Source organism: Mercenaria mercenaria, unplaced genomic scaffold (genome assembly GCF_021730395.1).
Source record: "Mercenaria mercenaria strain notata unplaced genomic scaffold, MADL_Memer_1 contig_3651, whole genome shotgun sequence".
NCBI lineage: Eukaryota > Metazoa > Mollusca > Bivalvia > Venerida > Veneridae > Mercenaria > Mercenaria mercenaria.
The window spans coordinates 24,007-42,361 of record NW_026461811.1 but is presented as its reverse complement, the minus strand read 5'-3'; the positions used below and the strand labels follow the sequence as shown (position 1 = coordinate 42,361).

General features: G+C 32.8%; 1 protein-coding gene across 1 annotated transcript in view; it reads left to right on the top strand.

The window, feature by feature from the left end:
• The window catches only part of LOC123544126 (E3 ubiquitin-protein ligase XIAP-like), a 33,848-nt gene extending 18,564 nt beyond the window's left edge, over positions 1–15,284 (top strand). The window contains exons 5-10 of the mRNA XM_053534392.1: positions 2,033–2,179; positions 2,891–3,069; positions 7,725–7,815; positions 9,405–9,488; positions 9,950–10,048; positions 12,338–15,284. Of these exons, the coding sequence (XP_053390367.1) occupies positions 2,033–2,179; positions 2,891–3,069; positions 7,725–7,815; positions 9,405–9,488; positions 9,950–10,048; positions 12,338–12,534 (797 nt within the window). The 3' untranslated portion in view covers positions 12,535–15,284. The remainder of the gene's footprint in view (positions 1–2,032; positions 2,180–2,890; positions 3,070–7,724; positions 7,816–9,404; positions 9,489–9,949; positions 10,049–12,337) is intronic.
• Positions 15,285–18,355: the final 3,071 nt, after the last annotated feature.

Below are 18,355 nucleotides of genomic sequence, written 5' to 3'. Positions count from 1 at the left end.
CTTTGCCGACGTGCTATTTATAAAACTTGAGAAGAAACACTTATGGTCAACATTTCACATTTGACTGAGCAGGTAATGGATACAATGGTACTGTCAAAGGCATCCAAATACCAGTAGGGCGACGCCATCTTAGACTCATGTATATTCATTACAAATAGCCTTTATGCCAATGTATGTTCGCATATCTTTACGTAAATCTATTGTGAAATATATGTTAAAAACAACAAGCTGACGAGGAAAAATAATTCGTATAGAGTACATTAATACCCTTACACTGAATATTTGATACTGTAGAATAAAGATTTTTATAAAGAATATGCATGCTCTAAAAATGGACTCCTGCCAAATAATCATGTTATCAAATAAATGATCTAAAAATAGACACGTCCCAAATAATTATGTTATGAAAGGTGATGTTTTATAGCTTCAGATAAATCTATGCAATTTGCAAAGGATGTAGTTCAGGTTTGTAAATGCCTCTTTTCATTTTAACCTGTCTGGATCTTTCTTTTTTGCGTTTCGTAAATGAATATGTGAAATATATAATAATACAGGTGCTCGCTTGTGTTAATCACGTGACGAAAACATATGGGGGAGTGCTACTTCTGCACAGAATTTCGAAGATCTTAATATTGAACATAAAGTAAACTAACAGACTTTCATAACTGTTATATTTAACATCTGTAATATGATGCTAAAATCAGAATTTCTTAAAAGATGAATCATTGCATATGTGCTAGAAGGAACCTTTTGGTCAGCTAAATCCTGTTTCTGATTGGTCCAAATTTATACATAGGGCTTTACAACGGGTACTTGCTCTGACAAATATCTGGTTCCCGTTAACTATTGTATATGGCATAATGTGTGTGCTAGGATCCAGCTATTGACATAATGAACCTAAATCAGCCACAAATGACCCAGATCCTATTATAAACAGCAATACAACAATATTTATAGCAATGACACCATGAAAAGAGTGTCAAGCACTATCTGTGCTTATGGTTACGTTAACAATATATCAGATATGCAAATTATTCTGACAATGTTATGGATTTTGTATTTACGCGAATTGCATCACAAGCTAAAAAGACTACGCTTTGAGTATCACAAACAAAATTTCTTTGTTACATCGGATTTTATGGACATTGATAAGTGTGTATTGAAATATTTTATACACGCTCTAAGAATGAAATAATGGCCATAAATGGATGTTGCGTTTTAAGTTACTAGAGTCTGTTACTTCAGATTGAACATATTTTCAGCTGTTCTGCAGCAAAATATGCAATTCTGGCTGTTACATTTTCTGTTCGTTTGGGATCATGAATAAAATTAAATTTTTACTAGTACTGACTTCCACTTAAGCCGATGTTAAGGGACGTGAGAGGTTTTGCATATTTCATTACCTCTCACAAACAGACTTAATCAAACCGAGTCTACTATTAGTTCTCTTGGTTTCTTCGTCGTTTTCAGCAACATCAAATCTAGGTAGAATATCAATTGTTGACTCTTTCAGTAACCTTTATGCACGCACCTTCCTGCATTTGCGTTGGAAATGCAAGTCTTTGTAATGGTGTGCGCAATCATTATACCGCATGTACATAAATTAGCGTGTTTTATATCATAGTATAATATCATGTTTCAATGAAATAATTTTCCTTGTAGCTCTCGGATACTAGATTTCATTTTTAATTGGTTTTTAATCGTTTAAATTAGCTTGCTATTCTTCTCAGGAACCTTATTGAAGACTGACATATTGTCTAGATGAGTTGTATCGTAACAGAGGGTCTTTATAAGTAGTAGTATCATTATCTGTAAGTAGTTAGCGTTTTTTCCAAAATAAGTGGAAGGTCTAGGAATATTTCAGATGTCGTCATATCTTGAACGCGTCATCTTACATGGAGAAGTATGAATTTTTATGAAAGTCACATATATGACAGTTTTTTGATGGTACATTCATCTAAATTGTATTATATTAGAGATGTTGGACAAGATAACATTTAAGCACAATGTCATTGTTTCGTATCTATTCTAGTCAGTTCCTCTGGTTCCCAGCTGCCGTATAAGATACGATCTCCTCAGTATCAAACAATGGAAGCAAGACTTGCAACTTTCAAATCCTTTTCCAGCAACATTGGAATCCCGCACCAAGAGCTAGCAGTCGCTGGACTATACTTTACAGGTTATTGTCCTGTTTTATGAAAATGATTGTTGATTAAATAATTTCTATTGAACAGAACATAAGATAGTGAAAATCTACAAGTTTTGTTCTTTTCATTGAAACAGATATCATTTTACAGTAGAAATATTTTTGCATAAGATCAAAACTGTTTCCTACATTTGATTAAAGATTGTGTTTATTTTACCTGTACTTGATCTGAAGGTAGGTCAATAAATGCTGAAGATGTATTGACAATCACTGTGTCACTGTAATAACATTGCCAAATATGTATACATATAGATTTAAAACAGGAAGTAAATAATCAACGATTTTTGTCACACATACCTTGCTACTGCTTTTCAGTTTTGTATTTATCTTATTCTTATCACATGCTTGTAATAAGCCTTGATATTGAATAAAATTTGAATCTTGAAACTTGAAGTTCATATATAAAGACAGATAAGACGAGCATGGAAATAGGCAAAAACAGTATACTGAAAAGTAGTATAAAATCTTAAACCTGATGAGAAACTAGAAATGTCCTTAATAAGTATCAATCTAGCTTTATCACAGGACTTCTTTGTAGATTTTACAACGAATTTTTATATGTTTTCTGTATATGTAAAATATTAGATAAATCCCTATGTATAGGTCCACGTGACGTCAACGTTAATGTGCTCCATCAAAATATACATGATATGTAAGATTTTTTTTCAAATACATGTTTGGTAGGCCAAGGAGATTTATGCAGGTGTTTTACATGTGACGGCGGACTCAAGGACTGGAGTACAGGAGATGATCCCTGCAGAGAACATGCAACATATTTTCCTAATTGCGATTATATTAATCAGCTGAAAGGACGGGACTATGTTAGAACACTGCAGCAAAGACGACATAATAACCAATCTCCGGTAAGTATATTAGGTTGGTCATTTTAACTTAAGTTGAACTAATTCCAGCATAACCTTTTTGGTGTTGAATAAATGGTGCGTGAGGAAATGGAAATTCCTCAAAAATATTATGACACAGTTTTGAGATATTAGTGTGTTCGCTTGGAGCCATAACTTGGTCCCGTGCAATTGGAAAAACAATTAATTGCGACATATATCAATCTATTCCGTAATGTCTGAAGTTCATTCTAGGCTGATCACTACCAAATAGAATGTAAGCCTCCTAAGGTCTAGTCACAAGTAGTCCAAATATAAATAGTACTAATCTTTTTTCCTTTCCTGGTGCATTTTCTCGGCAGTAACGTGCTTACTTTTACCCTACCGCGTTTCAGTATGTATCACTTTGCATTCTATTGAAATCGGCATGTTCCTATCGCATGCTAGATAAAAATGGCGGCGTAAGAATGTCACGAAAAGAGAAATTGAAAGAAGCGAAAAGTAGTAAATTCAGCGGATTGTATTTAACGAACTGTAGTTTTCTTATATAAAAGTTAACACCTCCTTTTCTTTTTGTTTTTCTAAAGTAGCGATCTAGTTCTTTATGGGAATATAAGTCTCTGAAAATCTGATATGCTAAAAAATGTCGAAAATCCGTTATGAAGTGAGTGGATTTTATATGAAATAAAGAACAGCTGGATTTAGTGGTGTTCAGCCTTTTCTACGCGATGTCGCCGGTTGGACCGAGTTATGACGCCATCAAAATGGCAGCCATTTTTTAAAAATGAAATATTTTATCATTTTCAAATGATTGATTGGAGTTACTTGTTTTTGATAATAAAAGTGTAGAGTGTTTTTGTAGTTTACATCATACACACACATAATTATCTCGCATTATGTTACTAGTGTTTTGAATAAAAGGAACGTCATTTATACAATTAAGCCCTTTAACCATGAAATATCGCTCTTCCGTATAATATACATAACATCCAGTGGAAACATAATGTCTGTGGAGCATTTATAATCATTTCAGAAATGTTTAGTCTCTGTATGAAACACATCAATACATTTGCCTCTAACATTTTCTTGACTTTGTTTAACTTCTGTTTGTTAATATCTTCTCTGTATTGTTGTTTTGAATATTATTGTTTTATACCAGTAAAGATGATGTATCAAAATTGGTCCTACCGCTTAAACAACACTATTTTTACTATTCGAGAGCGCATTTAATATGATGACTGTGTCTTTTCTACCATAGACTGACTTTGCATCTCGATGAAGTAAAACGATTATTGTTGTTAAAGCAATAGAATCAAATGTGACTCTAAAAAATAAAACAAATCGCCCTAGTACTAACTAGAAGTTATATTGACCCTTTTCAGAGAAAAAACCTGTTTGTTTTCTGTCAAGAAAGGCAACTGGAAATATTAGTTGTTCACAGAGACCAATGCTCTGTTTATGATCAAAAAGTCTTATAATATTTCAAACACGTCTAAATTCGACAATAAACACCAAATTCACCAATGTAAGTAATATCGATATTGTAATAACTATTGGAGAAAACATGTTACTAACTACATAACTTGACAAATACAAAAAAAAATCACACAAACTTCACAAATAGAACTATTGTCGATGAAAAGATTACAGTTTTTGGACGGAAAAGAGCTTTCCTCTACAGCTAAATTCTTAGAAAAAATAAAACTCATCCCTCAGGCTGGTACTTATAGGATCAGTAACAGTTACTGCTGATAATCAAGATCTTGGGAAGTCCATTCCTATTTCATTGCATATTTTCTACTTTGGTTAATTCTGGGTCCTTAAGCGGCAAGCGAGGGGCATCCGTGGCGGAGTGGTTAAGGTCGCTGACTTCAAATCACTTGCCACCCACCGATGTGGGTTCGAGCCTCACTTGGGGCGTTGAATTCTTCATGTGAGGAAGCTATCCAGCTGGCTTAGGGAAGGTCGGTGGTTCTTCCCAGGTTCCCGCTCGTGATGAAATAATGCACGGAGGTGCACCTGGGGTCTTCCTTCACCATCAGAGCTGGAAAGTCGCCATATGACCTATAATGGTGCGACTTTAACCAAACAAAAAAATACGTGGCAAGTGAGAGTGAAAATTTGAACATGTCATGGACAGTCACGTTCTCAACTCGTCACAGAATCTTACGTGCTCGATCCTTACAAGTACACATACATGCACAAACCTATTGTAGCCATTCGTGGTCATAACTAATAACATTTACAAGTTGCAGTCGGTATAATATACATTCAACATCAAGAAGTACAGAACTAAAATGCTTCTTACACGGGTTATATATTTAAGTAGACTACTTTTAGCCCATAATAATATACAGCAACCGTTCCCTAATTAAGTTGTCTACATTTCAAGAAACTTTCTTAATGGTCGCCATATGTTCTTTGCCATTCACAATTGTGATTTCAAGAAAGACAATTTTGACAGCAAGAATTCTGTCCTAGAACTATTGTTAAATTCTCCAAAAATGTTATTTGTATGTTGTGCCAGCCCTTGATTATTGATAAAATTATACCAGAACATTTCAAGAGTCAATCCGAATGCCAGACGATGGCAATTAAATGTTTCATCATCCAGTCGTGATACCCATCATGAAAAGGTTTCTTCTCGCAAATTGCTTGCAAAAGTCTGGGTGAAAATGACCGACATATTCTAAAATGACGGTAACAATCAAAACTATGGACTATGGAAAGTTTATTGCTCAAAGACTCTATTATTGTTCAATAAAGTTTTGAGATCCTATGGAAACTATTAATACAAACTTTTAAAAGTCCTCTATCAAAATAAAATATGTCTGCCGGGAAGGAAACGTTAGAATAAAGGCAAGGTCTTATTTGCATGAATGCTAATCATCGCATTTAATTAAGTGCGGATGTTTAAAATCATATTGTCTGCAAACTGGTACAGAATAATGTTCATGTGTAGCAGAGAATGAGCTTTATTTCATTTATACATGCTACATAAATATCGAAAATGACATATATACATTACTCTGAGATAGTTTAAAGCAAAGGTAAAAAGCAACAACACCATATGATGATATTCGTATATTTTAATGGTATAGCATATATAAAACAAATATATTCAACAAGAAGATAATCTATTGAAATACAGTGGGTGGGGTAAGATGGATTTTGATTATTTCACATTGTTTAATTGTTTATTTACTTCAATACTGTTATTACATTGACAGTACATATTCTAGGATGTATTATCAAAAGATAATAAGATGAAGTTTTGTTGTGTAGCTTAAGTAAATTATGAGATACGCAAAGTTATATTTTCAAACTTGGCCGCCATTTTGATGACGTCATAGATCGGTCCAGTCGCGGAACTTAGACTGGCGACATGTCTTTTGTGACCTTCATACATTGTCTAACAGTTTGGTCTATGTCGCCATTAATCTTTTTTCCGATCGCACGGGATCCCCGTTCTGCATACACTATATTGCATCTAAGTTTGGCTTGGCTTTCTTTTGAGGACTTTTTTCTGCATTGCATACGGAACTTAAGGTTATAAATCATCAATAAAACTTTATGTTGGAATTAGTTTTGGGTTTTGTCATTTTTTAGTAATATACCCGGCCGATATCTGAGAAAACGTATTATACGTGTTACGATAATGATCAATATTCACTTATGTTAGAATTTACGACAAACATGTTTGCATAAAACATTAAACCAAAACAACTTAAAATATTCAAAATTGGTTTTCCGTTTGTTTTCGAGCTGATTATCTATCTTCGTTGCGATATTTCACATGCCTGGATGATGAGAGCGTATCTCTTTCAGAAACAATGCATGTAACACAATGTTTTAAATTTAGGTATCCATATTCTGATATTAGTTTACATCTTTAGAAATGAGGTGGCTAAATACACTTAATGTTGTAGTAATTTTCGATCATCCGACGTTAAGATATATCATACATATCATTAAAGTTTATTTTTTGTTTTTTGTTGGATGATGAGAGCGTATCTCTTTCAGAAACAATGCATGTAACACAGTGTTTTAAATTTAGGTATCCATATTCTGATATTAGTTTACATCTTTAGAAATGAGGTGGCTAAATACACTTAATGTAGTAGTAATGTTCGATCATCCGACGTTTAGATATATCATACATATCATTAAAGATTTTTGGATTTTTTTTTGCCAAACTACAAGCTGTAAAAGGCAAAGGTAAGTCTTTCTTATTCAACGTGCGAAGTCAAAAAATGGCAAGAGCAACTTATTTCCAGCTGAGCCCTCGCAGCACCCAATTTAGGCTGACATTTCTGGAAATAATACCAATTGAAGAAATCAGTTAGCAGTGAAAACTAGTCGGGTTATCAGTCAGTTGAACCCGGATTGCTAGCTCTGTAGAACAACCTACTGACCACTCCACCACTGACTCCATTTAACTGTAGAAAATAATAAAAGTCGTTGATTTCGGCGATGTACTACTCGTGCTTTATAGCTTTTATTGGCCAAACACAGTAAACTGTTCTGACACTTGAAGGAATTTGAACAATAACCACAATTTTGCTCGAAAAAAAAATATCATTGAGTTCTCACTTGCACAGTATATAATAAAACTTTCAATCCCACACATGAATCGGTTGCTATTTCAACACTAAAAATTAAATGCGATACTATTATAGGGTGCACAAGGTGACACTTCTCAGGCAATACAGGAACCAGAAGCCTCCGCGTTACTGCCAATGGACAGTCTTGACATTTCTAGCAGTAACGGTAAGTACAAAATGTGTGATTGTCTCTGTTAGTATTTACAGCTAGCGCCGTTCGATATCAATACTTCCAGTCATTCTACTTTTATTTTACACACCTCACTCATCTGCGAAATACGTATTTTGCCATTCACACCACTCACATATGTTGTGGCAACGGTACAGTAAACGTAAACAAAATATCATTCAAGATAGCCCTGTACCAAATTGAACTGAAGTTGACATTGTGGAAAATAATGTTTGTGTTTGAAACGGACCGTGGCGTGGGGCTGATATGAAAGAGGAACGCTTTTTAACTTGCATCGTTAGTATAAATTGAGAGTAGTACACTTTTTCTCAGATGAATGCATGCGTTTGTTTGCTAGCTACCAGCTAGTATTGCAATATTTATTTTCATTTTCCCATTTTAACACCACGTCAGAAACAATTTATTAGCTAGTAATTTACGGGTTTTGTCACATATTTACGCAGTATCTAAATCAATATCAAGGTTTCTTTTCCATGAAACAATTTGTCTTTATGATCCGTCTATATTTTAGTCTTTATGACCTTTATCTATTTTTAAAAACAGATAATATCACTCGGTCTAGTTTAAGATCAAATTTAAATACACGCAACTGCATGTTCGAAAACAAGAGAATATATTGAAATATGCATCACGAAGAAGTATTTAGAGGGAGACAGACCCGGTACACGCCTCGCCTCCAGGAAGATCCTAATATTGAGCCAAAAATTGATCACTACGTATATCAGATATGTTCAGGTTCCTACGCTTTCAGTACATATTCTGTATAACATTAAAAACTTTAATAAGGACATTTTTGTGAACATTTACAAACACAAAGTATGATAACATGGCGTAAATTTCATGAGCCTAATTTATACGTCAGATTGCATATTTTAATGTTTGTTTGTCAAAACCGGTGGTCTATAGGTAACACACTTGACCGTCAATCTAAAAAGCCCGGGGTTCGAATCCTGGTTCAGACAATGGATATTTCTGAGATGCTCTTGAGTTTTGAAATTTGTGAGATTTTCTTGTGTGTCTCCCACTTAACTAGGAGGTCAGTATTGGTTCTTTCCAGGGAAGACGGCAGAGATTCCAAATGTTCATAAAAGACGTCTTTTTAATGTTCTTTGGTAAATTCTACGTCATCTATATTTTGAAAAATAAAAACAACAACAACTTTATGCTGCACTGGCCTTGTTTGAGGCTACTGAATCACAGCAAAAATTATTATTTACTTCGCCTCATTTTGCCAACATATTTTTGTAATTTAAGACTAATTATATATTCGGAAATCAAAGAATATCATCGTTTTATTGTAACGCTGTAAATCTTAATGGCAATTTCTCTGTTAGGAATATCAGATATCTACAATTGAAATCTAATTGTTACGAAAAACGTTATTACAAACGTTGCTGAGTTTTTTCCTTTCATATAAAACGTTACGTTTAAACCGTATAAAGAGACACGTGTATCATAAATTATGTTTCACTGTACTACCGTTTTCTTTTTTTAAAACGTAATTCATAAAAAAAGTCCAATTAGAAATATTTTACAAATGAAGAGGATTTTCAATGAAATTTCAGATTCTAGAAAAGTAAGCCAGGTTACAGGAATGGGTTATACAGAACGTGACGTGGAAACAGCGAAAGCAGAATTGAAGAAAAATGGTATGATTCCAAAGTATCATAGAAACATGACTGTTAAAACTGACAGCATGCCAAATAAATAGACACTTTGATTTACTTCAGTTTTATGCAAGCACAATCTAAAGTTGTCGATAGTAAACAACAAAATGTGAAAATGCCATAATAATAGCATGTATAACAATAACACTCCCTCTGGTTTGATTAATTATGGGCCACCATGACCTAGTGACTAGATCACTGGCTCGAATCACTTACTCTTTTCGGATGTTGGTTCGAAACTTCGCTCGGTTATAGACGTCTTTCACGGAAGATCGGTGGCTCAATCCAGGTGTCCGTGTGTTATGAAATAATGCAAAGAGGGGGTCTTCCTCAAGCATATATATAACAGTGTCTGAATGACTTAAATGAATTAAACCGAACAAAAATATGTTCTGTTCTCTGTTTATATATCATTTGTAGCATATGATTTTATGATTGATTAGGTGATACTAATCCCAGTGTTGAAGCTATTGTGAACACGATACTTGATATACAACACAAAGCAACTGATACAGCTAATTCAGCGGAAAGTGATCCCGAAGGTAACTGAAACTGAACATGTAAAATACATATCCGTAAACAATGATGATCAATTGAAATATCACTGAGGGAATGATTTATACAGCTGCGTTAATATTTTGAAATAAACTGTACCCCACTGCTAAGAACGATAACATCACAACGTGAAATTGTGAATATTTACAAACATTTTGCATTAATATACTAATAATTTTGATGTGGCATTAAGGCCAGTCAAACAGGTTTGTTCTAATTACCTTAATGAAACGATATTCAACTTCACGCCTTTGGTTGGACGGGTCAAGGTGCAAGTTTAGAACAAAAGATTGTATGTCTATGTTATATAATGTCTAAATTATTAGATCACTAATAGTCTTTGCCTTTATCGATTATGCTGTCAATTACAGCACAAGAATCATATATTTTGTACAACTTTTAGTGTTTCATGCGTTCGGAGCTGTGTTGATTTGCATAATTTTATTTTATTTGTTAAGTAGTAGCTCGTCGGACAGAGTTCCACATTATGAGGTGTTGGGACATCCTCACAATTCCAATGATCAGGATTAGGGAACCACTGTGCCGGTGTAATAATGTATTTCGACCCCACCCCCCGGTCATTATTCTATAGAAAATGTGACTCCTTTCCTGTAAAATATTGACTCCCCTTATAAAAAACTGACTCCCTTTGAAAACTCTATAGAATAACGACCCCCGGTCATTATTCTATAGGAAAACTGACCCCCTCCAAGTAAAATACTGACTCCCTAAAGATGACTCCCTTCGAATCTCATAGAATAACAACCCCCGTTATTATTCTATAGAAAAAGTGACTCCTTCCATGTAAAATACTCACTGCCGAAATTACTACATTCGAACTCTCATACAATATCGATTCCCGGACATTATTCTATTTAAAAAAGTTACTCTTTCCGTGTAAAACACCGACTCCTAAAAAGACTTTCGACGATAATATCTATTAAAAAGTGATCCCCACCAAACCTAACGGACAATTTTACTAGATCTACAACTCTAATACCCTCCATTGCCAATAGTTAACATTTTGATTGTACTACTACTGCTGGTGCCGCTACTTCTATTGCTATTACTACATGTACTTCTTCTTCTTCTACTACTACTACTACTACTACTACTTCTACTACTACTACTACTACTACTACTACAACTGCTACTTCTGATGCTACTATACCTGCTTCCACTAATACGTCTTGTACATCTACCTCTTCTTCTCCTGCTGCTGTTGTTGCTGTCACTTATTCCTCTGCTGCTGCTGCTACTGCAACTGCCACTACTACTACTACTTTCTATTGTTGCCGCTACCGTACTTTACTGCCACTGCTAAGTATTGCAACTTCTATTAATACTAAATTGTATGCTAGCAGTTTCTTGTGCAGTTTTCTTCTGAAGAATTACTTCATACCGCAGTTTGCAGGGATTATTGACACTGGTGTGTTTTGTGAACGTATTGTGAATTGTTATTTTCCTGAAAAAAAAATGTATACACCAAGATACAGCGTCTAGAAATAGAATCCCTTTTCCCGTTGCGGAATGCTCTGATTTCTGTGTCAAGTGATGGTATCTGGGGCTAATGGTCAAACGGAAGGAAGGACGGACAAGGGCAAATCTATATGCCCCCCTCCCCCGAGTGGGGGCATAAAATGCAGCAATTAGGCCTTAGATACATGAGTTATCACTAAATTTGACCAAATGACCGGGGGTCGTTTTTTTATGGGAGTCAATATTCTTCGTGAGGTTCAGTTTACTTCACGTGGGGGAGTCATAGTACTATGATCTGGAGGTCATAATACTATGACCGGGGGGTCACTTTTTCTATAGAATAATGACCGGGAGGTAATTTTTCTATTTGAATAAACCAGCTTTACATAACATTCCACTGACAATATGATACCTATATTAAACAAACAGAATGAATTTGTTCAATTTGAATATTATCAATAATGTAGCGACAGTACAAAATAACGTTTACCTGGTGCGAAATCAGGTGGGGCCACTGGAAGAAAGATCAGTCAATATTATAGAAAAATAATAAATATAGAACAAAAATATATGAATACTTGAGAGAACACAATAGACTTGCATGTATGAATGTTGGAAAATACCTCTAAAAATCTATTGGTTTAGGAGTGTTTATCAATATTTAACAGAAACATTGATTTTATAAATAAGTAGTTACTGAGAATATATACATAACAGTATTTGTTACAGAAAGTTTGCTTAGATACATATAGTCCAAAATGCACTTTCTTGAATGTCTCTATCATATTTTTATATAGATTTGCAAGCAATTGCTGAAGAAAATGAGCGACTTTCCCAGATGGTCCAATGTATGTTGTGTGTCAAGGAAGAACCGGATATACTATTTTTGCCATGTGCACATCACCGCATTTGCCATAAATGCTCTGAAAACATTACTCGTTGTCCAGTTTGCAACAATTACATTAAGGAAAAGGTCAGGACGTACCGGGCCTAGTGTGGGGGCAATGTAACAAACAAGTCATATTTCACGTAGTATTGCGTATCTGATGAAACATGTTTGAAACTATATATATATATAAGTAGGTAACAACGTTCACGCATCAGTCGTTAGGCCATAAAATCAATCCTCTCTAATAGCACTCTCTGAAAAACAAAATCTCTTACCTCTGACTCAACGCTGTTGAAATGAGAGTAGAGATAAAATGGTTTTCTGAGAAAATATCAGTGTCAGTATAAAGAAAGAAATTAACATTCTTACATATTATTTTATCTCAACAGACTTTGTAATTCTAGTCGGTTACTTGTATGTTGACAAATCGTGAATAAACAGGTGCGTTTCAATACTTTTTATGTCGGATTAGTATGCTGTCATAACAAAATTATCCGCTATTTGTCTAATGAATCTAGAAGATATTTATACAATGCATATTAAATCTGAAAAACTACAAATTAAAAAAAAAATAACAGTCAGAATATACAAAGGGCGCCTACATTACGTCACATTATTTTGCATGTGCCACAATATATTGAAGTTTCATATCCAGTGCACTACGGTATATTAACAACTGCTGTACCGTTCAGTTAGTTAGCCAAATAGGTAAATGAGGGATGTATTAATATGATCTAAGATGCAATTGGGCGGAAACGTTCCTTATATTTACTAAAAGTATATGAACTTGTCAGTTTGTCAGTACTGCCACTTTGATAATAGTAAACTAAATCGACTTTGATAAATAGTAAGCTAAATTCACTTTGATAAATAGTAAACTATACCCACTTTGATAAATAGAAAACTAAATCCACTTTGATAAATAGTAAACTATACCCACTTTGGTAAATAATAAACTAAACCAACATTGATCAATAGTAAACTAAATCCATTTTAAGAAATAGTAAACTAAACCCACTTTGATCAATAGTAAAACTAAACCAGCTTTAATAAATAGTAAGCTAAATCCATGTTGATAAATAGTAAACTAAACCCACTTTGATAAATAGTAAATTAAACCCACGTTTATAAATAGTAAACTAAACCCACTTTGATTAATAGTAAGCTAAACCCACTTTGATAAATAGTAAAGTATACCCACTTTTATAAATAGTAAACTAAATCCACTTTGATAAATAGTTAACTAAACCCACTTTGATAAATAGTAAGCTAAACCCACTTTGATAAATAGTAAAGTATACCCACTTTTATAAATAGTAAACTAAATCCACTTTGATAAATAGTTAACTAAACCCACTTTGATTAATAGTAAACTAAACCCAAGTTGATCAATAGTAAACTAAACCCACTTTGATATATAGTAAACTAAACCCACTTTGATAAATAGTAAACTAAACCCACGTTGATAAACAGTCTAAATCCACGTTGATAAATAGTAAACTAAACCCACCACTTTGATAAATAGTAAACTAAACCCACGTTGATAAATAGTGAAATAAATCCACGTTGATAAATAGTAAACTTAACCCACGTTGATGAATAGTAAACTAAACCTACTGTGATAAATAGAAAACTAAATCCACTTTGATAAATAGTAAGCTAAATCTGCTTTGATAAATAGTATACTAAACCCACGTTAATACATAATAAGCTAAACCCATGTTGATCAATAGTAAATTAAATCCACTTTGATAAATAGTAAACTATACCCACATTGATCATTAGTAAACTAAAACAACTTTGATAAATAGTAAACTAAACCCACGTTGATAAATACTTAACTAAACCCACTTTGATAAATAGTAAGCTACACCCACTTTGATAAATAGTAAGCTAAACCCGCTTAAATAAATAGTAAACTATACCCACTTTGATAAATAATTAACTAAACCCACTGTGATAAATAGTAAACTATACCCACTTTGAGAAATAGTAAGCTAAACCCACTTTAATAAAAAGTAAGCTATACCCACTTTAATAAATAGTAAACTGTACCCACTTTGATAAATACTAAACTAAACCCACTGTGATAAATAGTAAAGTTTACCCACTTCGATAAATAGTAAGCTCAATCCACATTGATCAATAGTAAACTAAACCCACTTTGATCAATAGTAAACTATACCCACTGTGATAAATAGTAAACTATACCCGCTTTGATAAATAGTAAGCTAAACCCACTTTGATAAATCGTAAACTATACCCACTTTGATAAATAGTAAACTAAACCCACTTTGATCAATTGTAAACTAAACCCGCTGTGATAAATAGTAACATTTGCCCACTTTGATCAATAGTAAGCTAAATCCCCTTTGATCAATAGCAAACTAAACCAACTTTGATAAATAGTAAACTATACCCACTTTGATCAATAGTAAACTAAACCCACTTTGATAAATAGTAAACTAAACCCACGTTTATAAATAGTAAACTAAACCCACTTTGATCAATAGTAAACTAAGCCCACGTTGATAAATAGTAAAGTATACCCACTTTTATAAATAGTAAACTAAATCCACTTTGATAAATAGTTAACTAAACCCACTTTGATAAATAGTAAGCTAAACCCACTTTGATAAATAGTAAAGTATACCCACTTTTATAAATAGTAAACTAAATCCACTTTGATAAATAGTTAACTAAACCCACTTTGATTAATAGTAAACTAAACCCAAGTTGATCAATAGTAAACTAAACCCACTTTGATATATAGTAAACTAAACCCACTTTGATAAATAGTAAACTAAACCCACATTGATCATTAGTAAACTAAAACAACTTTGATAAATAGTAAACTAAACCACGTTGATAAATATTAACTAAACCCACTTGATAAATAGTAAGCTAACCCACTTTGATAAATAGTAAACTAAACCCACTTAATAAATAGTAAACTAAACCACTTTGATAAATAAGTTAACTAAACCACTGTGATAAATAGTAAACTAAACCCACGTTGAAAATAGTAAGCTAAACCCACTTTGATAATAGTAAACTTAACCCACTTTGATAAATAGTAAACTATACCCACATTTGATCATTATAAACTAAAACCCACTTTGTAATATAAAACTTAGATAAAACTTAACTAACCCACTTTGATAAATAGTATAAAGTACTAAACCCGCTTAAATAAATAGTAAACTATACCCACTTTGATAAATATTAACTAAACCCACTGTGATAAATAGTAAACTATACCCACTTTGATGAAATAGTAAGCTAAACCCACTTTAATAAAAGTAAGCTATACCCACTTTATAAATAGTAAACGTAACCCACTTTGATAAATACTAAACTAAACCCACTGTGATAAATAGTAAAGTTTACCCACTTCGATAATAGTAAGCTAATCCCATTGATCAATAGTAAACTAAACCCACTTTGATCAATAGTAAACTATACCCACTGTTGATAAATAGTAAACTAAACCCGCTTTGATAAATAGTAAGCTAAACCCACTTTGATAAATCGTAAACTATACCCACTTTGATAAATAGTAAACTAAACCCACTTTGATCAAATAGTAAACTAAACCCGTTTATAAATAGTAAATTTCCACTTTGATCAATAGTTAACTAAACCCCTTTGATCAATAGCAACTAAACCACTTTGATAAATAGTAAACTATACCCACTTTGATAATAGTAAACTAAACCACTTTGATAAATAGTAACTAAACCCACGTTTATAATAGTAAACTAAACCCATTTGATCAATAGTAAACTAACCACTTGATAAATAGTAAATAAACCCACTTTGATAATAGTAAACTAAACCACTTGATAAAGTCTAAACCAATGATAAATTGTAAAATAAACAACCACTTTATAAATAGTAAATAAATCCACTTGATAAATAGTAACTAACCCACTTTGATAATAGTAAACTAAACCATTGATAATAGAAACTAAACCACTTTGATAATAGTAAACTAAACCCACTTAAATATAACTAACCCCATTGATCAATAGTAATATAAAACACTTTGATAAATAGTAAATAAACCCACTTGATAATAGTAAATAAACCACTTTGATAAATAGTAAGCTAACCCACTTGATAATAGTAAGCTAAACCGCTTAATAAATATAAATATACCACTTTGATAAATAATAACTAAACCCACTGTGATAAATAGTAAACTATACCACTTTGAGAAATATAAGCTAACCCACTTAATAAAAAGTAAGCTATACCCACTTTATAAATAGTAAACGTACCCACTTGATAAATACTAAACTAAACCCACTGATAAATAGTAAGTTTACCCACTTGATAAATAGTAAGCTCAACCACATTATCAATAGTAAACTAACCCACTTTGATCAATAGTAAACTATACCCACTGTGATAAATAGTAAACTATACCGCTTTGATAAATAGTAAGCTAAACCCACTTTGATAAATCGTAAACTATACCCACTTTGATAAATAGTAAACTAAACCCACTTTGATCAATAGTAAACTAAACCCGCTGTGATAAATAGTAACATTTGCCCACTTTGATCAATAGTAAGCTAAATCCCCTTTGATCAATAGCAAACTAAACCAACTTTGATAAATAGTAAACTATACCCACTTTGATCAATAGTAAACTAAACCCACTTTGATAAATAGTAAACTAAACCCACGTTCATAAATAGTAAACTAAACCCATTTTGATCAATAGTAAACTAAGCCCACGTTGATAAATAGTAAACTAAGCCCACGTTGATAAACAGTAAACTAAATCCACATTGATAAATAGTAAACTAAACCCACTTTGATAACAGTAAGCTAAACCCACGTTGATGAATAGTAAACTAAACCAACTTTGATAAATTGTAAGCTGAACCGACTTTGATAAATAGTAAGCTGAACCCACGTTGATAAATAATAAACTAAACCCACTTTGATAAATAGTAAACTAAACCCACGTTGATAAATAGTAAAGTATACCCACTTTTATAAATAGTAAACTAAATCCACTTTGATAAATAGTTAACTAAACCCACTTTGACAAATAGTAAACTAATCCCACGTTGATCAATAGTAAACTAAACCCACTTTGATATATAGTAAACTAAACCCACGTTGATGGATAGTAAACTAAATCCACGTTGACAAATAGTAAACTAAACCAACGTTGATAAATAGTAAACTAAATCCACTTTGATAAATAGTAAACTAAACCCACTTTGATAAATAGTAAACTATTCCCACTTTGATATATAGTAAACTAAACCCACGTTGGTAAATAGTAAACTAAACCCACTTTGATATATAGTAAACTAAATTGATGTCTTTAACAAAAGAAGGACTGCTGAATATTTTAGTAAAATTATAATACATTAATACTTGATAAAACAGAAGAATATATTTAATGAAATATTTTACTGACCTTTGCTTTAAGAGTGCACGATATAATCATATAGTTTTTAAAGATACCCTTCAAGTATTTTTCCCAATACGTTTTAGATGTAAAAGATGTTAACTCAAACTTTGTCCATATGGTGGCAAAAACATTTTGCAATATAATTTGACATTATTAGTATACACCTGTATTACCCTTTAACATTCTTTTAAAATCTGTAAAAGTGTATAATTGTGAAAACCAACATCGAGTGTTTATACTTTCACAAAAAAATAACACCACATTTTCACAAAGATATCGTACTCTCTTGGCGACAACGATTTAAAATCATAGATAGTTTTCAAACCTGTTTGTCAGATAACGGAACAGACTTGGTGCGTGAAACGTCACTTGTTTGTTACATGAGCCCCCAGTGAACCAGTCCGCGAGTTGTTGTGAGGCCGCACTGGCGTTTCGAGCCAAACACATGTGAAGTTGTGTTTGCTTTTCGTATTTCTAGAAAGGTTGTGA